The sequence below is a fragment of the Chanodichthys erythropterus genome, chromosome 14, assembly GCF_024489055.1.
Source record: "Chanodichthys erythropterus isolate Z2021 chromosome 14, ASM2448905v1, whole genome shotgun sequence".
In the NCBI taxonomy this organism is placed as follows: Eukaryota; Metazoa; Chordata; class Actinopteri; order Cypriniformes; family Xenocyprididae; genus Chanodichthys; species Chanodichthys erythropterus.
In genome coordinates, this window is record NC_090234.1 from 15,512,351 (window position 1) to 15,537,833 (window position 25,483).

At 34.8% G+C, this 25,483-nt stretch overlaps 1 protein-coding gene across 1 annotated transcript in view; it reads right to left on the minus strand.

Annotated features, from left to right (window-relative positions):
* Window positions 1–25,483, minus strand: part of LOC137035440 (potassium voltage-gated channel subfamily H member 7-like) — a 128,623-nt gene that overhangs the window by 63,504 nt on the left and 39,636 nt on the right. Inside the window, exons 3-6 of the mRNA XM_067408726.1 lie at window positions 19,290–19,445; window positions 5,653–6,087; window positions 4,646–4,666; window positions 813–1,024 (exon numbers count right to left, since the gene is read on the minus strand). Coding sequence (XP_067264827.1) covers window positions 813–1,024; window positions 4,646–4,666; window positions 5,653–6,087; window positions 19,290–19,445 — 824 coding nt within the window. The remainder of the gene's footprint in view (window positions 1–812; window positions 1,025–4,645; window positions 4,667–5,652; window positions 6,088–19,289; window positions 19,446–25,483) is intronic.

Genomic DNA, 25,483 nt, shown 5'->3' on the forward strand with positions numbered 1-25,483 from the left:
TGCTTGTTCACAAGACTATTGGATTTCTAATTGAATCATGAAGCACTTGACACATACAATATTTCAAATAGATTACGCTCGTGACACATTGATTAACTCAAACCCCATGGAGGAGGAATACAGCAAAAGCACATCCTCACCTGAGGCCCTTATTGAAAACATGAAGGGAAAACAACTGATTTTACTTTGCATTCACAGAGCATTCACATTCATTTCACGCTTTTAAACATATATTACATATATTATATTATAATGAATGATTTTTGATTTATATTAACTAAAAGTTTGAGGTCAATATTTTTTTTTTCTTTTGAAAGATATGAATACTTTTATTCAGCAAGGACACATTCATTGTTCAAACGTGTCAGTAAAGTTATTTATAATGTTACAAAAGATTTTTATTTCAAATAATTGCTGTTATTTTGAACTTTTGAAGAATACTGTAAAAATTTCCACAAAAATATGAACTGTTTTCACTGCTGATAATAATCATAAATGTTTCTTGAGCAGCAAATCATCATTTTAGAATGATTTCTGAAGGATCATGTGACACTGAAGACTGGAGTAATGATGCTGAAAATTCAGCTTTGATCACAGACATAAATGACTTTTTAAAATATATTCACATAGAAACAGCTATTTAAAATTGTAATAATATTTACTGTTTTACTGTATTTTTGATCATATAAATGCAGCTTTGGTGAGCAGTTTTTCCTTTGAAGTAATGTGTACTGCAAAAGGAATCAATCTCAATAAGACCAGAAACTTAATGGAAATAGTAAATAGGGTTGGATTAAACTTCACAGTCTCACCTGTGTGACCTTCTCAGTGACGTTGTGTGTTCTGTCTTTGACCTTTGGTGCTATGATGGTTTTCTCTGAGGACGGAGGGGAAGGCGCTTTCTTATCGTTGGCTTCAGAGAAGTTGAGTGCGATGAGCGGGATCTTGTTGATGGTGCTGTATTTGTTCAGGTTCGAGTCTGAGGTCGATCCCAGCAGACTGGACTTCAGGTGGTTGAACGGACCTGAAGGTAAAGAGTAAACAGGTTAGGTTGTGTTTATTCTTGTTCATCTTACAGAGGGCTGAGTGATAAATCTAATATTCCTTATATATTATACACAATGATTTTTCTTTATTATGAATATTGTTGATTTCTAATCGGTCATTAAACTCTTAGTTTACTCAAAAGTGAAAATGATGTCATCATTTACTCGAACCTGTATAAACTGGATACGTGTTATGAAATGATATATTAAATATATATAATTAAATATTATATAATATTATATAATAAATAATACTATTATATGATAAAATTATAAAATGATTTTATTTATTTATTTATTTTATTTTAATATTAAATAAAAACATTTGCATTAGAAAATACATTTGAATTTTCAATTTAAATATTGCTTTTAATTTCTGTATTTGAAAAATAATCATGATATATATATATATATATATATAAAAAATGAAATATTACATTTCATTATTTATATATATATAATGAAATATTACATTTCATTATATATTATATTCATCAAATATTATATTATAATTATAAAATTATTATTATGTTTTATTATTATTTTATTTTAAAAAATCTTAAATAAAAAGTATACTAAATAAAAATATTTAGTATACTAAATATTTAATATATTTAGTATGGCAGGAGAACAATTGTATGATTTTTCCTTGAATACATTGTTTGCTCAGCTTAATAAACCATTTGAATGAACCTTTTGTCAACACAGTGTTACAGTTGTATTAAAATATCATCAAAAATGTATATGTGATTGTACTGTTAGAAACAGAATTTTTTTTTTAGTACATTTCAAGTTCATCATCCATGCTTGAAACAAACATATCAGTTCTGTAAGCATCCATTAACAATCCATTAAAATCCTGTGCAATATAATAGACAAATAATAATTAACAGTACCGCACAAGCTCTCTTGGGATAATTCAAACTTTGATTAAAGAAATATCCTCCTAAACTGAAAGTGGCTGTGCCGGTTAACAGCTGATGGAAGTCATTCAGCATGTAGCATTGATTTTCTGTCCTGACTGTGAGCCGCCGCATCAGTCTCGTTCAATGGGATGTGAAGAAGGACTGCCTGTACAAGTCTGAGCCATTCTAATCCACCTTAATGCAAGATGGTCCAGACTAGAGCTTTACTGAAATAGCAGCAAATGTTCTGTATGATCTAATCAAGACATCAATAACAGCTGAGAGGAGAAATCAGACTGAAAATGGATAATCACGAAACGGCATGACGTCCCAGACACTGTGATGGAAGCTTCTGATCTGTATTCTGAGTGCGCTTTTGAGGAAAGATAACGGGTTTTATCTTGATCTTTTTTTTTTTTTTTTAGGGGTGTTGTTTTAACCGGTCTAAGTTGTGGGGTGTCAGTCTCATTTTAGGTTGATAACTGGGCTAAAAGTCACCATATGCAGACCAAATTTGTAATTTGTAAAATTTTGGGGTGTCAAACACAATCTTCTAATGCCTTTACAGAGTTGGGCATAAAAACAGTGTTAAAAAAGTGTTTATTTACAGACCAGCTTCTCTGTCAAATTCAGAGAGCAAAGACATAGGGCCCTATTTTCACGATCTAAGATCATGGTCTGAAGTGCATGGCAGGTGGACTTAGGGCGTGTCCGAATCCACTTTTGTTAAGTTTAACGACGGAAAAAATGGTAGTTGCATGGTCCAAAAGAGTTGTACCTAGTCTCTTAATGAGTAATGGGTGTGTTCTGGGTGTAATGTGCAATAAACCAATCGAGTGTCATCTCCCATTCCCTTTAAAAGCCAGCTGTGCTTGCAAAATGGCAGATTCGTTATTTACATGCATGGCAGAATTTGCAAGCGGAAAGACTGAACACTTCTCCAGAGAGGAATCCTTTTATTTTTAGTATTTGGCATGTTTGTGTGCTGCTGCACATCTCTGTGTGTGTAACAAGCAGAGTGTATGCTCGTCGTGCACCTGCCTAACACGCTCTTTAAATAAAAAAATAAATAAAAAAACTGCACTATTGAATTTAGAGAAGGTTTTTGTTGGCCAATGGTGCAGTCGTTTTCAGCTGCCTCAAAATAGCAACACACCAACAATTCACCTGAACACACCTCGTTGTCAGACCAGCACACCCATGGGCGAACAGATGACCACGAGTGCAGTTGCTATTTAAACAGCATGGTGCAGGACATGAAAATGACAAAAGCGCTAAAACTAGTAAAAAACTGCACCTGGTGTCGCATTGCGCCAGGAATATGATAGGGCCCTTAGTATTAATGGATTATATCTAATAAACATTAAGGTCCGGTTTCACAGACAGGGCTTAGACTAAGCCAGGATTAGGCCTTAGTGAAGTTAGAGTACTAACATAGCTTTTGTAAATGTACCCTAGAAAAGCATCTTGAGACAAAACAATGGCTCCGACATATTTTTAGATACCTCAGTGCGAGTTACTTTCAGTTTAAACAGCTCAATCATGCATTTTAGTCTAGGACTAGCTTAAGCCTTGTCTGTGAAACCAGGGGCAAGTGTTAAGATTCAGAAATTATTATTTTTTTTTTGTACATGTAATTATTGCTTTGAAAAAGTCATGAAAACTGATAAAATATAAGTATATACCCAGTGAAACAAAGGTGGTTACAAGTTTCACTCAGAAATTAATTAGGAAATTTTCACAATTAATAATGAAGAAATGACAAGTAACACACTGAAATAAAGGTTACATTTTGAGTAAAGACTGAAATGATATTTTCTTGTTAAAAGGTACTCCAGTAATATTTATTTACAACTTTGGAAAATAACTGTTTGCAGTGTACTGATATAATGAATGATATTTTTTTTTATTTTATTTTAAAAAAATTTAGCTTAATTTAATCTTCTTCTTTTTCTCTCTCAAACCATCCCACAAGATGGACTGGAATCATCTATGGACCTAACATTTTATCTTTGACACCTTTGTTGTGCAAGAGCTAGGATTACAGGTGCTTTAAAGAGGCGCTATTATGCTTGTATATGTTCATCTTTCTTTAGTGTGCAATGTTGAGCATAAAAGAGCTCTGCAAAGTCCCTTCAGTGGGAGTTATTCTCTATATCAGTGTCAGTGTACTCCCTGAAAAGCCTCCATTGCAGTCTTGAGTTTTCTTCCGGGAACGAATATTCACAATATTCCTCATTTAAATAATTCCTGCACAAGGCATATGCAAAATAAAGGGGTGGGGCATGGTTGAGTTAGTTAGTAGTGTGTTGAAACTCACGGTTATGGTTAGGGGCGGGACATTTCTCAAACACGCTCAAAGTGCTTTACCAATCACGATACACTGATCTAGCCGACCAATCAGAGCACACTGAGGGGCTTCATAGAGACAGGAACTAAACAGAGTGTTACTGACAGACTGGGAAGAGAGGAGCTGCAACAATGGAGAATATGTGAAAAATAATGTGTTTTTGAATAATCAAGCATGAAAACATTTTCTAGAGGAGCCCAAACACAAAATCCAAACTTTGTCCATAACATGGTCTCTTTAAGTAGTCAGTAATATGAATGATGGTGAACCCAATTGCTGTGTGTTTTTAAGCATGCAGCAAGAAGCCAAAGACAGTTGTACATTCCTGCAGAATTCAACGTTACCTTTCTGACCACGTACACGGTCTGGAATGGAGGAGTAAAGATTAAAAGAAGAAAATTAGGAAAATTCACCCAATTAAAGAAAACATTTAACTGCACACATGCTTTTTCCAGCAGTGGATCATTTCATATTTTGGTTCTTTACAATGACTCTAAATTGATAATATCAACAAAACAGGCATGGAGAAGGTAATTTATTATGATGCCATTATAATTGCCACTTCTTGCTGTTAGATGTGATTATCATTCATCAGTAAAAGCAATGAAATCTGTCTTCATTAATCCCCCAAATAATGCAGAAACTGTGCATTATGATGGTTGAGTTAATAAATTGCACAATTTAAAGGACTTTACAATTCAAACTATTTTATGGTGTAAGTCTAGGTTTATAACATGAGTAAAGAACATGGCTTTTGATCAGAAAAGCCTCAAATTACATATTAATTTAGTTTAAAATGTGCATAATAAGCAGATATGACTCCATATTTTATCTCATATTTTATCACATCTTTTACCAAAACAGTCTGAAGTTCTGGTCTTTCTTTAAAAGAACAAAATTATACATTATTCTATTAATATATATATATATATATATATAAATTTGTAATATAATTAACGCTGTCAAATGATTAATCACGATTAATCACATCCAAAATATAAGTTTGTTTACATAATATACTGTGTATATTTATTATGTATATATAAATACAGAAACACGCATGTATATATTTAACAAATGTATACATATTTCTTAAATAAATAAATATACAAAGTACACACACACACATATTATGTAAACAAACTTTTCTTTTATACGATTAATCACGATTAATTGTTTGACAGCGCAAGTTCTTTTGAAGATAAAATAGAGATATATTTAGTTTTTCTACAGTCTTATCAGTCCATTTGCTTCTTGGCAGTCCTTGTTGTTCCAAGTGCCATGCTTTTCTCCATTTTCGGTCAAACGAATCACAGAAATACAACATGTAAATTCAAATTTTAGTACTCACCTTCACTTGCCTGTCTATCCATAAACAGACGTTTGGAGTTCGTACTCAGCCCTTCAATGTCGTGAACGGAGGAGGCCCGTCTCCTGCTGCACATGCTGTCTCTAGAGATGGACTGGGCCAGGCAGGTGGTGGACTGAGCTTGGGAAGGACTGGGCCGATCCCAGGGCTGCTTGGGCGACGAGTGGTCGATGGGAACGGACACGCTGACTGGGGAGGAGTGAGGGCTGGAGCTGATGAGCGCCCGTGTGTCGTTGGCATCCGCTGGACTGGAACCGTCCTTCGTCGGCGATCGGACGTCCATCACGGCCTCGGAGTCGTCACTGGCCCTGGGCGAGTCCACCATGATTGAATCTGGATCGTCCTGCGGGAGAGACTGTTTGCTGGTTCCCAACAGATTCAAGGCTGGCAGACGGAAGCAGAAGAATCTTCCTTTTCCTGGAGGTAAAAATAGAAATACTTGCACATCTCTCATTTATCTCTCATTCTATCCATCCATCCATTGAATACACTTCTTTATTTAAAGTTAAATATTCATATAAATAAATAAACAAATTCAAATAGCTTTCAAGTATATCTCAATTATGAATTATATTATATTATATTACAAATTTAAAATATACCATCTATCTACTGTGTGTGTACAGTATATATATAGGGGGAGAGTGAAAATAGAAACAAAAAATAGTGTTCTAGTGTTTCAGAAGTGGCCATTGAATACACTGAAATCATTTGTCAGCACCCCTGGCAAGATTATTATAAGAATGGGCGTATTCAGCAGACATGCAACTTGAGAGGTCAACATTCATTCCCACAATGCATTCCCCTAGGAGAACAACAATATGACATATGGCTCATTTGTTCAGCCATGCCTTTAATTATCCCACCGGCCTTTGGTCTGAATTCCTCCTTCAGTACGGACACAGCTCACCGCAGTTTTAATTAGCAGCCTCTCAAAATTTTTTTTATTTTTTTTTTTTTGACAGGATATGATCAAACAAATCCACTGCTTCCCCATGGAATTGAGTGTTTCCTCTCCAGTACATCAGCGCTTTGAAGAGTAAATTGGAGTACACAGTATACAGACTTTCTAATAAATAAGGTCTACTTCAAGAGGAAGCTCTTTCGACTGTACAGGACTGCAAGATGCGCTCACTATAGACTTTATGTTCCATTCACTTCCATTCATGCACATGAGAGAGCGGGAACACAAGCGTGTGCCAAGAAATATGTTAACAGAGTTCAAGTTTGACCTGCAAATTTGTGTAGAGGATCTCTTACAAATCTAAAGGATTTAATACAAGTGGTGTAGATGGCATTTTTTAATATTTTGAATTTGTTATTATTTGTAATGTATTATTAAAAACAGAAGCCCTATGTGACATTTTATCCTGTTTGCTTTGGCATCCTGCATAACTTCTAGAGATTGAGCAATATTGTTTTTGTTTGCTGATAGCAATACAAACCCTAACCCTAACCCTACAACAACTGATGATTGATTTAAAAATAATTTTAAAATTTATTGTTAAACTACATCATGGATTATGTACACTGTAATAATAAAAATAGAATTATTTATATACCATTATAGTTTTTAATATTTTTTAATTCACTTTTATTTCTATAATTTTAGTTTTTTATTTTATTTTTAGTAACTTTATGTGCTTTTTGTCCTTTTTATTAATTTTATATTTCTATATAGTTTAAATTCATTTTCAGTTTAGTACTTCAATTTAAATTCATTTATTTCAGTTAGTTTCTAGGGTTTTTTTTTTCTCCAATATTTATAGTTTTTTCAGCAAAAAAAAATGCATAACCATTGAGCTACAAACTATGGAAGCTTGTTTCTACCACTAAATAAAAAATAAAAGTATTTGCGACTTTTTATCTCACAATTCTGACTTTTTTTCTAAGAATCAAGAGTTTTTATCGTGCAATTCTGGCTTTATATCTCTCGATTCTGACTTTTTATCACACAATTCAGACTATATCTCACAAATCTCACTTTATATCACACAATTCTGACTTTATATCTCACAATTCTGACTTTATATCTCGCAATTCTGACTTTATAAATCGCAATTCGGACTTTATAACTCGCAATTCTGACTTTATATCTCGCAATTCTGACTTTATATCACAATTCTGACTTTATATCACACAATTGTGACTTAATAACTCACAATTCTGACTTTATAACTAGCAATTCTGACTTTATATCTCGCAATTCTGACTTTATATCACAATTCTGACTTTATATCTTGTAATTCTGACTTTATCTCACAATTCTGACTTTATATCACACAATTGTGACTTAATAACTCACAATTCTGACTTTATAACAAGCAATTCTGACTTTATATCACAATTCTGACTTTATATCTTGTAATTCTGACTTTATATCACACAATTCTGACTTTATATCACACAATTGTGACTTAATAACTCACAATTCTGACTTTATAACAAGCAATTCTGACTTTATATCACAATTCTGACTTTATATCTTGTAATTCTGACTTTATATCACACAATTCTGACTTTATAACTCAATTCTGACTTCATAACTAGCATTTCTGACTTTATAACACACAATTCTGACTTTATATCACAATTCTGACTTTATATCTTATAATTCTGACTTTATATCACACAATTCTGACTTTATAACTCAATTCTGACTTCATAACTAGCATTTCTGACTTTATAACACGCAATTCTGACTTTATATCACAATTCTGACTTTACATCTTGTAATTCTGACTTTATATCTCGCAATTCTGACTTTACATTTCGTAATTCTGACTTTATATCTTGTAATTCTGACTTTATATCTTGTAATTCTGACTTTATATCTCGCAATTCTGACTTTACATTTCGTAATTCTGACTTTATATCTTGTAATTCTGACTTTATATCTTGTAATTCTGACTTTATAACTAGCAATTCTGACTTTATATCTTGTAATTCTGACTTTATATCTCACAATTCTGACTTTATATCTCGCAATTCTGACTATATATCTTGTAATTCTGACTTTATAACTAGCAATTCTGACTTTATCTCATACATCTGACTTTATAACTCATAATTCTGACTTAATAACTTGCAATTCTGACTTTATATCTTGTAATTCTGACTTTATCACACAATTCTGACTTAACTTGCAATTCTGACTTTATATCTCACAATTCTGACTTTACATCTCGTAATTCTGACTTTATAACTAGCATTTCTGACTTTATAACTCGCAATTCTGACTTTATATCACAATTCTGACTTTACATCTTGTAATTCTGACTTTATAACTAGCAATTCTGACTTTATAACTCGCAATTCTGACTTTACATTTCGTAATTCTGACTTTATATCTTGTAATTCTGACTTTATATCTTGTAATTCTGACTTTATGACTAGCAATTCTGACTTTATATCTCACAATTCTGACTTTATATCTCGCAATTCTGACTATATATCTCATAATTCTGACTTAATAACTTGCAATTCTGACTTTATATCTTGCAATTCTGACTTTATATCTTGCAATTCTGACTTTATATCTTGTGATTCTGACTTTTTATCTCATAATTCTGACTTAATAACTTGCAATTCTGACTTTATATCTCGCAATTCTGACTTAATAACTTGCAATTCTGACTTTATATCTTGTAATTCTGACTTTTTATCTCATAATTCTGACTTTATAACTAGCAATTCTGACTTTATATCTTGCAATTCTGACTTTATATCTTGTAAGTCTGACTTTTTATCTCATAATTCTGACTTAATAACTTGCAATTCTGACTTTATATCTCGCAATTCTGACTTAATAACTTGCAATTCTGACTTTATATCTTGTAATTCTGACTTTTTATCTCATAATTCTGACTTTATAACTAGCAATTCTGACTTTATATCTTGCAATTCTGACTTTATATCTTGTAATTCTGACTTTTTATCTCATAATTCTGACTTAATAACTTGCAATTCTGACTTTATATCTCGCAATTCTGACTTTATAACTAGCAATTCTGACTTTATATCTCATAATTCTGACTTTATAACTAGCAATTCTGACTTTATATCTTGTAATTCTGACTTTATATCTTGTAATTCTGACTTTATAACTAGCAATTCTGACTTTATATCTTGTAATTCTGACTTTATATCTTGCAATTCTGACATTATATCATGCAGTTCTGACTTTATAACTCACTATAGATAAACTCACTGAGATAAAAAGTTACAATTACCTTTTTTATTTCATGGTGGAAACAAGCTTCCATAACAAATGCTACATTTCTCACTTGACAGTGAATGACTTCAAATAATTAAAGAAATATAAATAAGTAGCTTTACTTAAATACCAGTGTTTCCTGTTCAATACACAGGATGTTATTGGGAATAATGGTAGATGCAGAATTAAATGCATTCAATTGTGTGAATATGGGTTAAAATATCAGTTTATCTCTTCTAAATCTACATGCTTACAGTCTAGTATCGTTGCACTTTTAATGCTGAGTTTCTCTCTCCCATTATTAAGGCAACGTATAAAACTTGTGCTCAAACACCTGCACCTACAGTAATTATCTAAAAGACCTCAAACAGCTCATTATTAAGACATTACTGCGCGTGTCATGCATTACAGTACGCAGGTGAACAGGAAACACAATTTCTGTGTCAACAGAATGACCTGAACAACTCACTCGCTGAATTATAGTCCCGCTGCACAGCTTTTCCCGACTGTCAGCCTGCCTCATTCAGCTCACTGGGGTTTAAAGAGTGCACCTGTTAAACAGAGGCAGGTGTGCTCTCTTAAACATGAAGCATTAACCTGCTGGCTGATGCTGATGAAAAGGAAACTCTGGAGTAGGTGCAGAACTCAGTGTTGTTCCGGCGGCCGTGTGCATGACTGTAAACACTCCTCAGGAGGGCTGTTTTGGATGCTCAATGACAATGGCGAGTTTGGAAGTGATCCAGCACCTGGGAATATGAGGACTTCCTCACTCAGCGAGTCCTTCACGTGCTGTCACTGCCAACACAACTACACATGATACCACTGACCGATGCCCCCTACAACGCACCCACATCCAGGCAGGTATGGAAACATTAAGTATGTATGTTTTATAGATAAATAACAGCGGTTTAAAACTTAAAATGGAATCATTTAGTGCCCCACTATGCTTTTTCAAATATTATTTTTCATGTAGTGTGTAATTATAGCTGTTTGTGAATGTAAAAGGTCTGCAAAGTTTCACAGATCAAAGTGCAGATAAATGGAGTTATTGTATCGCAAAAAGAAAGAAATGATTCTGAACTGCCTGAAATGAGTGGTTCTCACAATTTGCATAATGCCAGACTATGGTCCTCATTGGCTGCTGGTGAACAATGTCTATTTTGTCCCGCTCTCAAACACTGTAGCTGTAGCTGAGACTGGTTCGTGTTGTCAACGTGTCAAGAAGACGCTGTTTTCAGCCTTGCAAGAACTTTAGAAAGATGAGGACTCATGCTGGAATTGATACGGTAAAACTAACGCCATCGTTACTGTTCATATCACTGTGTATCAAGCACTGAGGAAGATCCGAATATAAAATTTAAATATGGTAATGGGTTTCCGACATGCAACATAAGAGGTAGACCAATCAGAGCAGAGTAGGCTCTCGGGAAGGTGGGGTTTAGAGAGACCAAATCCTTTATCATATGTTTCAGACACTTTAAGAAATGAAGTGAAGCTGTGATGTATTTTATGAGAAAATTCTAGAGTTTTTTGACCTTGGATGCATGTATACCTAGTGTAGGAGACCTTCAAAGCAAAATTAGCAATGCCATTTTTGTGTGTCCCTTTAAATGCAAATGAGCTGCTGCTGCCGGCCCCCTTTCCAGAAGAGGGCGGAGCTTTAACAGCTCAACAACAACAAAGCTGGAGAATCTCACGGAGCCAAAATGAGGATTGTCAGTAAAGGTGTTCAGCCTTACGTCGTTCAAACCGGAGTCGACACTGATGGAGAGACTCAGGAAGAAGTTACAACTTTTAGACGTTTCTGAATGGTTAGTGGATAAATTGATGTAGTTGCTGTGGAGTTGATTCAACTCATCCTCTAGCATGTGCCGTCATGTTCATCTTTTGTGTTGAATTGACCCTCGTTTGTGAAGCAGTCCGGCGTAAAATGACGGCATGACAACAACACTCTACTACAACAACTCTTCCTCTTCTCTAAAGCAGCCCAACATGTTCTCGGGGGGCGGGCGGGGTTTATTTAAATTTTAGGGTTTGTGATGTCACTAACCCAGAAAGAAGCTTGTTGTAGTCCCTACCAGCCATTTGTTGTAGTCCTTAAAAAGCGATTTCTGTAAAAGAAAATATCTCCCTTTGCATTGAATATTGATGATCTTAACTTTGCATACATCGTTTATGCTCTAACAGCAACATTGCACACTGACTAAGTGAGAGTGCATTCATATGTTAGAGCAGGGGTGTTCGAACTCAGTCCTGGAGGGCCGCTGTCCTGCAGAGTTTAGCTCAAACCCCAATTAAACACACCTGAACCAGCTAAAAAAAGATCTAACTTGACATATCCACTTCCAGGCAGGTGTTTTGGAGCAGGTTGGAGCTAAACTCTGCAGGACAGCGGCCCTCCAGGACCGAGTTTAGGCACCCCTGTGTTAGAGATTTAACGCACTTGCATTGCACTCGAATGAGGCTGAAAATCTCATTTATACGGCACACAAAAGTCAAACGTCAGGCTTTGTGATTCTTGTAAATTTGTGATGAGTGATGCTGACGATGAGAAAGTCAGTCAGCGGCGAGAGGTTAATTAAGCATAATGAGATATTAAACCATCACGGCCACTTCCCTTTTCTTCTGTGACTGTCAGACATTAATACTCAATCATGTTCTCTTTCTCTTTCTGTCTGGACTCCAGTGCCAGGAACTACCAGCAGTGGCCATCTAAAACAGACAGAAATGCTGCTCGGACAATTTTTCACCCTTTGGTTGTCAGAAAAATAGGAGAATTTAAGTTGAATTCAAGGAATTGTGTCATCATTTATTCGCCCTCAAGGCCGACCCGTGGGTTTGTGAGGCCCTGGGCGAGATTGTAAAACAAAACACATTGAATATGAATTTTTCATGACATTGTATGGAAGCTTGTTTCTGCCAATAAATAAAAAAAAAAAAAAAGGTATTTATGACTTTTTATCTCACAATTCTGACTTTTTTTCTCGCAATTGCAAGTTTTTATCACACAATTCTGACTTTATATCTCACAATTCTGTCTTTTTTTCCTCAGAATTGCGAGGTATAAACTCATAATTGTGAGTTATAAAGTCAGAATTGTGTGATATATCTTTTTTTTTTCTTCATAACTGCACTTTATAACACGCAATTGCAAGTTTATATCTCACAATTCTGACTTTATAACTTGCAATTGTGAGTTTAAATCTCAGTTCTGAGAAAAAAAAAGTCACAATTACATTTATTTTTCATTTCATGGCAGAAACAAGCTTCCATACATTTGTGCTTTAATTGGATGTTAGTGTTAGGGGCGGGGCCATGTTCGGGGGCTCCACCTGTTTTAGCTCCGCCCAAAAAATCCTGAACAGAGACTTGGTGAAAAACTGCTTAATGCTCTAACTTCACAATTAAGCGTTACACAATTCACAGTCTTTGTAATGTGTTTCAGCAATACATTTGTAACATTTATAATGTGTTTAGAAATAATTCTCAGAATTGACTTTACAGGGACTTTAAATAAAATAAGCAGTTAAGTAGTTGAAAACTACGACCTTGCAGAGATCTGGTTGTGTTGTGCTCATCACTTCCTATGAAGAGCATATATGTTATTAAATATGTCTCTTCTACTAAGACTTAATCTATATGCATAAATTGGTTTGAATAGAAAATGAAGTGGCAAATACAGGCGTGAACAAAGGTTGTTTATTTCATTATAGCCCAGATAAACAGAACAGTACAAAAGATTGTATCCTAGCAAATTATTCATGACAGCAAGTTGATGTGTGTGCGTGCGTGCGCGCTAACAGTCACAACGTATATGTAGATTGCTTGATTCGAAGGTCATGTGCTGTTTGGTTAGTATGATTCTAATGTACATTAACATGTAAATGACATTGCGTTTGCTGTTTTCTAATCATAGTGGAGCGGTGATAGAGTTTTGCAGTCTAAGCATGTGACATTCTCATTCAGACTTGATAGAGCTTCTATTTCAGAATATACTAGAGCCTAGAGATTACATCCCATGATTCCAGCACTTCCAGTTGTTGCTATGATACTGAGTATATGCATAATCAGTTTCTTGTTTGCCCCAAAAGTAACTTCAGTCTGAATTTGAATGTCACAGGAATTCTACACACATTTGTAGAATCTGGGTGAAGAAATTTAAATATACAGTATACAGTAGTAGCCAAAAGTGATATTACTACTGTATATGATCTTATGGTATATTGTGTTGCATTAATATACTGCTAATGTTGTCCAACTAATGCTATTTTAAAGCACTTTTAATCATTTTTCATAGTTCATAGAATCAAAGTTTACAGTATATACAGTAAAAAATATGCTAAAACTAAAAATTTGAGTTTTACACAACTTCAATTTCACATATCACTTATACAGAATATGGTGCACAAATAATATGGACAACTATATCTGTGTGTTATTTATTTATTTGGTCCTTGACAGTATAAATCATCCACTTTCTTTGTCTGACCAGCTCAGACAGTCTGTCTAACATCTCATTTTGTGTTTCACAGGACGAGAAAATGTAATATAGGGTCAGAATGACGTGAAGGTGAGTAAATGATGACATGAAAACATTCATCTGTGAGTGAACTATTCCTTTAAAGTAATTTTGCCAGGCACTTTATATGTTATGATGGAGAATGGATCATCTTCCCCCCAATCATTTGTCCCTTTTATCACACTTGGCTTTTAATGCACATGATTGATATGCCACTCTGAGTGGTTTGGGCAATCTGATTTGCAATGCATCTTGGTTGCACTTGCTATGTGGTTTAGACGAGATGTCTATTTGATTACTCAATATATATTATATAGCAAATCTCAGCTGTGTGATATGTTTATATATTATCACCCAGCTCTTTATATAAAGTTAGATATACAAGTATGTCCAACTTTATTCACATAAATACAGTATTCTCGCATAGGACAATATATATTATAGAACAAATCTCAACTGCTTGATTGCTTGTATTGTTGCAAAATGTCAACTATATTATCACCCAGCTCTAATCTGGTAAATGCAACTATAAGGCATGAAGATATTGAGATATTATAAACATTATAAACTTTGTGTATTGTGGAAAAGTGCTGTAATTCAAGTCTCAAAAATCAGTGCCAACAACAGCAGTAAATCACCAGTAATAGCAATGAATTTTGCATTATTATGTTTGTATAATTTCAGAGTCCAATTCACTAATTGACAAATTAGGTAAGGCGGCAAACACACCCATAAAATCTAATTTTAATTTGCAAAGAGGCAAACATATGTTGCATGGCCACATTTACACATGCAGTAGCTATTCCAAACACTTTTCACATCATTCAAGTGTCTTTGATACTCATTCAGGCCTTGTTTACACCTGGATTAAAGATGCATTTTGGTCGATCGGATCACAATAGATGAGGGAGACACATATCCGTTTACACCTGGTGTTTAAATCCATCCCTTTTGTCCACTTTAAACCATTTCTGTCCTGATTTCTTCAAGGTGAGGGTCTATGGGCAGGTAAATGTATGGGCTTTTTCAGATCATTTGATCTAATGGCCAAAATAAGCTTGCTCAATTTACATATGAACATGCCCAGAGATGAGAGAAAAACATATGGAGAGCATCAGCTTTCGTTTCTGCTCTGACAGCCACAAGACATTATGCTTTGTATGTTTTTCATCTTCAAACAAACTTGGGTTTTCAGCCGACAAAGTTTAAATCCTGTCTGGTTAGCGTGAATCCCATAATGTTTACGCATTAGGTCAGTAGGCGGAGAGTAGGCATCTTTTGCGCTATTTGAACACATTCGACCGCATGAACGTTTACACTGCAAAAACAATCCGTTCAAATGCGTTTTCAGCTCAAAATATCCCACAGATCATTTATTATAGCTTGTCAAATTTGCCCCTACTTGGGTTTGAACAAAAACACACCATTTTTATGTGTGTCCCTTTAAATGCAAATGAGCTGCTGCTCCCGGCCCCCTTTCCAGAAGAGGGCGGAGCTTTAACAGCTCAACAACAACAAAGCTGGAGAATCTCACGCAGCCAAAATGAGGATTGTCAGTAACGGTGTTCAGCCTTACATTGTTCAAACCGGAGTCGACACTGATGGAGAGACTCAGGAAGAAGTTACAACTTTTAGAATGAAACTGGACGTTTCTGAATGGTTAGTGGATAAATTGATGTAGTTGCTGTGGAGTTGATTCAACTCATCCACTAGCATGTGCCGTCATGTTCATCTTTTGTGTTGAATTGAGCTTAGTTTGTGAAGCAGTCCGGCGTAAAATGACGGCAAGGGAACAACACTACTACAACAGCTCTTCCTCTTCTCTAAAGCAGCCCAACATGGCCACGCCCCCTTTGTTGTGTGTTCTCAGGGGCGGGGTTTATGTAAATTTTAGGGTTAGTGATGTCACAAATCCGGGAAGAAGCTCGTTGTAGTCCCTACTAGCTGTTTGTTGTAGTTCTCAAACAGCGAGAACTTGTTTATGATCTAACAGCAACATAACACACTAACTAAAGTTAAAAAAGCTAAATCATAATCAACCACCCCTTTAATACCAAAGACACATTCATAGCTGTTGTGTGTATGTAAGCCCTCACTCGGTCACACACTTTCTATAGTGCAGTTGGGCTAGTGGTGCTTCACTAGGTTTGGGCCTTATTTAACACCTACAGTACATTCAGAGTTCAGCGGTGAGTCCTTGTTGACTCTCCATGACACCCAGAGGCAGAAAAACACACACTCTCTCCAAACACTCGGCAACATTCTCCACTATAAATAACCTTCACCTAGAGCAGCGCGTTTGCTAAGTGAGGATTTCTATAGATGCCGAAGCGGACCTGAGGCCCGAGCAGCTGTGCAGAGCTCTAAACGACCACACGACCCCCACAGACACTCAAAGATGCGTCATCGCTGCCACGATCGGCCACCCTGCGGCCCTCTGCGCTGTCAGAGGAAACAGGCCTGCAGATAGAGGAAGTTAAGGAGACGATGGAAATGAAAGATGCATTAATACCATCCGCTTCCTTTCTCATCCTCACTGAGGCTTTTTCTGTATATGCTCTGGTTCATATCTGTGAACGTGATTTCACCAAGTACGAAATTCCAATCAACCTCAGATTTGAAGGACAAGTTTACAGTTTATGTCAATTTTAGGCTTGCAATCAGTGTTATGTGCTTCTATATCAGTGTTATTTACCTTATCGTTTCCATCTGATTTTAGGGATAAGTTATGAGTAGGGTTATGTTTAGGGGTAGGGATAGGGTTAGGACTAAATTGTCAGACAGGAATTACGTTCTAGGATCAACACAATATCTTGACCGATACAGGGACATGTCTCACGGATTAAGATTGCATTTAAGATCAGCCAGTTCACCATTCATTGGCTATCTGGTGTATGTTTGATGCACACAAAACCAGAACATTAGAACAAAACGAGTAGAACCCATTATAATCAGTGATGCTGTCTACACTGGATGCTGAATGATGCAACAGGAGAGTCTCCGATAACTGTTGCCATTCTATTTTGACATACTCCATGTGCTTGCGCTACTTCTGACACGAAGAACGCACTTTGTTGAGTCTAGTGTAGAGTAAAAAATAGTTAACTATCATGCAAACAGTTTTTTTTTCAGCAAAGTTTTATGTTGATAATTTAGAAGCCTTATAAATTTGCGTATCAAATATGATATAGTATGATTTATAGAATTCTATTATGTTTGAGGCTCTTAGCAGACAACAAACTAGATGCACAGAACAGTCTGCTTTTCTCTGCCTGTGAAATGTTCTAGACTTTGATGGATAATAATTACGATCAGTCTTACGTCTATTTTCTGTGTCTATTTCAGATGCACCAGCTCCTAGACAGCATTCAAAAACACAACTAACTGTGATTAATCATTTTACGTGCCAGTCAGATCACCAAAGGTGCCTGACAGCATCCTGTCACCTGAGATGACAAAAAGAAGAGCATATTGGCTTGTTCTGCAGGCCGGGAACTAAAGCTGTGCATGCTGATGAGCGTGTTAAATCCTTGATATGAAGCCAGTTACGAAAGCGTCCCTCATCTGAGCCGAGAGGAGAGGATGCCAACATCCCACCTGCTTCTGAGAGTCTCAGCGAGAGCCTCCTGTCTAATTAGCATGCTCTGTTGAGAAACGCCCACTGCGCTCGACTGTTCAACATGCTGGCCAGTTAAAGCACTTCCTGTTGTCACTGGGTCTGAACACGACTGATTACAATGGCTGGTTTAGCACAGCGGAGGTGGGGTTGTGCAGGAGTCACTAGGAAGTCGCTCTACAGTCGGTTGCAAAGTGATTCCTGCAGGATTTTAATTCCACCAATCAAAGATTGTCAGAGAAATGTCTGCAGGTTATTTACACGCATAACAAAAGTGGTTGTCTTCAGGGGAATAGGAACAATGTGAAAGCTTCAGCTTTGTTGTCAATGCATTAGCAAACAAAACCTTTCTCTATAGAGACAACTGCTAGAATATTAAAGGGTCCTTAATTATGATTTCTCTAACTTTAGTTAGTGTGCAATGTTGCTGTTTGAGCATAAACAACATCTGCAGAGTTACGACACTCAAAGTTCAATCAAAGGTAGATCTTTTCTTTTACAGAAATCGCTTTTTAAGGACTACAATAAATGGCTGGTAGGGACTACAATGAGCTTCTTCCCGTGTTGGTGACATCTCTAACCCTAAAATTTACATAAACCCCGCCCCCGAGAACATGCAACAAAGGGGGTGTGGCCATGTCGGCTGCTTTAGAGAAGAGGAAGAGTTGTTGTAGTAGAGTGTTGTTGTCATGCCGTCATTTTACACCGGACTGCTTCACAAACGAGGGTCAATTCAACACAAAAGATGAACATGACGGCACATGCTAGTGGATGAGTTGAATCAACTCCACAGCAACTACATCAGTTTATCCACTAACCATTCAGAAACGTCTAAAAGTTGTAACTTCTTCCTGAGTCTCTCCATCAGTGTAGACTCCGGTTTGAACAATGTAAGGCTGAACACCTTTACTGACAATCCTCATTTTGGCTGCGTGAGATTCTCCAGCTTTGTTGTTGTTGAGCTGTTAAAGCTCCACCCTCTTCTGGAAAGGGGGACGGGAGCAGCAGCTCATTTGCATTTAAAGGGACACACACACAAAAAAGGCAAGTTTTTGCTCACTACTATTTTAAATCTTAATGATATTTCGCAATATTGCTGTTTTTACTGTATTTTGTATTTTACTGAACTCTTGATTGAATTATTTTTAATGCTTATAGAGGGAAAAGATGGGATAAATATTTGCAGAAGGAGCTGCTAGTGTGGAAAATTGATTTTAGAAACCAATCTGGCAAAGAAAAAAATAATAATGAAAAGAGTTTGCACTCACTGATTTCAGGTTTGGCAGGCGGGGTGAGGTTCAGTCTCTCCATAGAGTCGCTGTTCTCCTCATCTAGAACATAATCGAAGTTCAAGATGAACATCATCACAACTCCTTCCTCGTTCTTCACTGGGATGATGTGAGTGTTGCACTGGAAGTCTGACCCTACAAGAGGAAGATGAAGACATGTTTAATTTCCATAAGCACTAACTCTGATCTGGTTGTTTCATCTGCTTCATTTGGTTCTGTTACCACCCATCTTCTGCTGTCTGGACCACATCTAACATGTTAATGAAGACACGTGGCACAGTTGAGAGCTGTGAAGGGAACTGAAGAGGGTGAGAGAGGTGAAGATCCAAATCAAGTGCCAAATCAAGAAGATGTACTAAATCACCACAACAAGGTACTCTACTCATAAAAATGGTTTCATTTCAAAGTAGAGCTGCACGATTAATCATTAAAATATCATGATCTCGATTCAAGCCCCCACGAGATCTTATTCCTAAACTACAATGATTCAGCTATGTCTATTAAACATTTGACAAAATCACAGCGGAACATTTAAATCTGCGTTAGCACTGATCCAGGGAGAGCAGTTGTCATGTATAGGGATGAAACAGTTTCATCATTACACCAGTAGGTGGCGACACGTGACTGTTAAAAAAATGAATCATTCATTCAAGAAAAATGTTGATTCATCCAGTAATGAAACTAGTGAAGTTATGAATGAGTCATTGAATCATTCATTCAACCCGATTTAAAAAAAAAAATTAATTCAGTTGAATTAAACATTTTAAATAGACTGCAGCAATTAACATTTTATCAGAACCTCTAGTAAATTACTTATTTTGTTTAGTTTGTTTAGTTGTCTGTTCAGAATCACAGGAGAATTGTGACCTCTATTGGAAAAAGCAAACAAATCTGTGATTCTCAATTCATCCAGAATTGTGCTGCTCTATTTCAAAGGAAAAGTTCAACCATACTCATATGCTGTATTTTTTCCATGGAAGACAGAAAGCATAGAGAATTTTCATGCAGAACTGTTCCATAAAATGACCATACTGTTAAAAATATATATATATTTTCAAGATTTATCACAAGATTTTTTTCTTTTGTCAAATCAACTTCAATAATTAATGTGGTTTAGATAACAAAATATTTAGAGTTTCTGTTGATTAAATCAATCGCCTTCATTATATTAACTCTAATTTGAACTTGAAAATGAACTCAAAATTTTAAGGCAACAAGGTAATTTACTTTTCTAAGTTAAACCAACAATTCTTTTTTACAGTATAGTTTTTCATAATTTATAGTGGGGAAAAAGCAGGCAAGTATAATAAGAGTAGCACAAATGACTATATTTCAAGTTTTCTGAAATCAAAATCTATGCTGTTATTCACTGAAAATGTTCCCTTTTAGTTGTTTTCGAATTACTCTTTTTGACATGAGGGTTAGTTTTGAATGTCAGGCTTTCAATCTTCTTTTGGTACTATTTTCATTTGCAGAAAAATGGATATGAAATGCAAGTTACTCTATTTTAACTTGTATAAAAGCACTGGCTTTGGTGATATTGCTTTAGTTTATAATGGTTACAGCAAGGTTCTGTGAACGTTAATGTTAACATTAGTTCATGCGAAAGCACAAAATATAATACATTCACAACATTTTTTCATTTTGTTTAATGTTAATTCCTATGTTCTAAAGCATTTTTAACATGTCAGGTTTTATGAATGAACATGACTTAACGAAAGATAAACTAATGTTATCTCAGATTAATCAATACTATAAAAATGTCCATGCAATAGTAAATGCACCAACTAATGTTAACAAACCTAATTAAATACTACTTGGTCTTATGCTATGAAATATTGTCAAAGAAATATACAGTAATACACATAACAATAATAGTGGTTGTCTTCAGAAAATAAATTTCATTATTTCTGTCAGTGCATTAATACAGCCTTTCTCTATAGATATATAAAAATGTATTTTTTTTATTTAATATTTTATGTAATATTTATTTTATTATCATATATCAGTTTTCAGGGAATTTTAATGTCAGTGCATTAACTAATAACTTTTCTCTATAGAGCAGAAGAACTGGGTTCTGGAATAAAAAATGGAAATATCATTTTTTTTTATATATATATATATATATATATTTAAATAATTGAAATTAATTAATTATATATATATATATATATATATATATATATATATATATATATATATATATATATATATATATATATATATATATATATACATATGTATAGTCAATAGTTTTTTTATAGTCTTTTTCTTTGTAACATTTGCAGTGCATCATCACAAAATATTACCTTTCTTTATAATCAGTAGAAATGATAGTTTCAGGATAAAACAGAACATAATTAGACCCCTTAAAATGCACTTTTTGTGAACTCCTTCAAAGCAGATGGACTGAAGCATAACAAACTAATTTGCACTATACAGCAGGAGAAGGTGAGATTTAGGAGCTGAACCTGAAGGAGTGAAGAGGTGATGGCAGCTTTCATCTGCTCTCTGATACTGACGGTACATTACTGAAATACCCTCTCCAGCTCCACAACCTCTAACAGAGAAACAATGTGAGAAAGCACCAGTGAAAAGATGGAGAGAGAGAGAGAGAGAGAGAGAGAGAGAGAGCCTGAGATGGAGCTGGAGGGTGTGATCATGGATAAATGCGGTGAATCAGATCCAGAGGTCAGATGTCACAGCCTGTGCCTCTCTCTGCAGGCTTAGCCCTGTTCAACTGCTGTTTTTCTGCAGCCCGGCCCACGTGGACGCGGCAGGGACTTAGCAGGGCATGACAGGCACAATGAATTTGTCCACATGGACAGCAATGTTCTCCTTTTATCTTTTTTTTCTTTTTTAGTCCAATCCATCCTTGTGTCCTTCTCATTCAGTCCACTCCCAAAGCCCCTTTAGTGATGAAAGGATATCAGCCGCACTGAAGGATTATTAAAATATTTGGTCCGTTTGAAAGCTTGTGCCTGACATAATATAATAAATCATACAAACAGATAGTATCTGTCCTGGATGCTGATCTGTCCTCAAACCCTGAATGTTTGAACTTGATATGGTGTCTTAAAAACACTGTTCATGGCAGAGACGTGAACGCAATGGATAAAAACGTCTGTCTGCATGTGTATATAGACCAATCATTCCTCAAACTAAAACTAACACCATAAAAAAAAACATTACTTGAAATAAATAAACACTAACTGAAAAAAATATATATATTTTAGCTTGTTGCCAAGCTAACATTTCTACGGAAGAGGATTAGGGCCAAGCAATAATAAAAAAATAAAACCATCTCGTAATTTAACGAGTTTATTCTCAACATTTTATTTCGACTTTTTTCTCGAAATTTAATGACATTTTTCTCATAATTTAACGAATTTGTTCTCGTAATTTAACGACTTTTTTCTCGTAATTTAATGACTTTATTCTCAACATTTCTTCTCGACTTTTTTCTCGAAATTTAATGAGTTTATTCTCAACATTTCATCTCGACTTTTTTCTCGAAATTTAATGAGTTTATTCTCAACATTTCATCTCGACTTTTTTCTCGAAATTTAACAAATTTAATCTCAAGATGGTTTAATTTTTTTATTACTGCTTTTGTTTAGGTTGAAATACTAAAATAACTAAAACTAAAAACTATTTAGACAAACTAATATAAATAACAACAACATTCAACAAAATAACTAAAACATAAAGTTAAAATAAAAACAGAAAAAAAATTCTAATTCAAAATATTAACACAAACTTTAATAGTATATGAGCCGTAATTCTCCATCGGGCAGATGTAGAAAATCAGTTGCAAAATGAATGGTAACAGTTTACAAAAAAGGTTAACATTAGTTAACTAGGCTATATAACGTCAACTAACAATGAAAAATACTTATAAAGCATTTATTAATCTTAGTTGATGTTAATTTCAACATTTACTAATACATTATTAATATCAAAAGTTATTTGTTAATATTATTTAATGGACCTGAGCTAACATGAACTAACAATGAACCGTTGAATTTTGATTGACATCAACAAAGATTAATGAACAATGAGCAGTGTTTATTAATGTTAGTTAGTGTAAAGTGTTACCAAATGAACCAATGAATTTCCATGCATTTTATTTTTTATTTCAGATTACTAGATAAGGATTTTTTAAAATAATTTAAATAATTAAAAAAAATAATAATAATAATAATAATAAAAATACTCACAAATAGCAGTTTCTAGACAATAGAAACATCTAGAACTTTGCATAAGAAGAATTAATGACTATAAATGTTCCCATAACTTTTAAGAATTTTATTATTTTAATTATTTTGTTTAATACATTTTAACAATGTATTCATTTTGAACTTTATATAACTTAATGAATTTTAATCACTGATATTTCCAGGTTTTCATGAGAACTTTGATACCAGTAATCTTTATCAGGTCTTTATTTGGCCTGGCCGATATATTGGTCTACTGACTAATTAAAATGCCTTTGAAAGGTGTCAATCAAAGTTCAAGATCAAATTATTTTATTTGCATATACACTACCAATCAAAAGTTTGGGGTCAGTAATACTTTTAATGATTTTAAAAAGTCTTTATTTGATTATAAATACAGTAAAACAGAAATATCGTGAAATATTATTACAATTTAAAATAATCACTTTCTATGTGAATATATTTTATGATGTAATTTATTCCTGTGATCAAAGCTGAATTTTCAGCATCATTACTCCAGTCTTCAGTGTCACATGATCCCTCAGAAATCATTCTAATATGATGAATTGATACTCAAGAAATATTTCTTATTGTTATCAATGTATAATATTTTTTGTGTCAGGATTTATACTGAGTAGAATATATGTGTAACCCCTCCTGCTCAAACAGAACCGCCCTAAGCGGGACTCGAACCCGGGTCCGCCGGCATGAGAGTCAGGCACTCTAACAAGGAGGCTAAAGGTTATGATAAGCAGAAATGTACTGAAATCTGGTCCAAAACAGCAGTGTTTCACACTACTCTCTCTCTCTTTCAGACCCTCCACACCCCTCATGGTCACAGTCACACCCAGCAGGAGCCAAATATATCAGCTTTTCTTCTACAGCGCTGAAGCTCATATAGGACACAAGCAGGGAATGGTATAGGGTTCTTCTTGAACATGCTGGACTAAGCATTTCCCGTATCCTGAGCAGTACATCAATGTCTCCGGCACCAGCAGGTATCATTAATACTTCTAACACAACACCGGCAAGAAAAATGGATCAAATGAGGTGTGGAATATTCTGTGGCAACTCTCCTCAAATGTAATCGAATCTACATGTTCAGTATAATCTAATGAGCATGCAGAGGAGAAGTGCTCTGAAAATCCTCTGAACATGAACAACATCATGTCCTATCAATGAGAAGATAAAATCTCAAAATGATTTCAGCCACTTACCAAGATGTCCTAATGCAAATGCATTTTAGACTGGAAATAGCCAGAATGTAACACTGAAAATTAAGCATTAGGCCTGTTTTATACTTCACACAAATTCAGTCAGATTTACTGAATAGAAAGTGCTGTTTGTTAGATACTGAATATGATGGCTGCATGTGTAAATAAACCAACCATCCATATGTATATATCAAAAAGACATTCTAGAAAATGAAAAATTAACAATAAATATTTCCATGATTTTTTAAAAAAATGTATCAATTTAATAAATAAATAAAATTAGGGATGCTCCGATATGAAAATTTTGGCTGTTACCGATAACATAATGAGATGTTGTCACTTATCACATTTTTTAGGTCATTTGACAAAACATTTACAGCACAGATCTTTAATCACTTTAGCACTTTTATGCAGTTAATTTACAGTAAATAGACTGCAGGATGAATTTATGAATGTATAATGTATATTTAAGAAATAGTAAATGCTGTTCATAAGAACTCTGATGTTCTGTATGCATAAGTCTGAAACTGTATGTGATACATCCCCTCAAAATGATGCCGCTTAAATCCTGCTTATGTTAAACACTTCAACAAAAATCGTATTCTGCTTATGGAAAAAGCTTATGATGGAAATATAAGTGGCTCCACGAGACAACGAGAGGAGTTCAAACGAAATTTACTAAATAACTGTGCTATTTTTGTGCAAAAACATGTTTCATATTCATTAACCAGATGCAATTCCA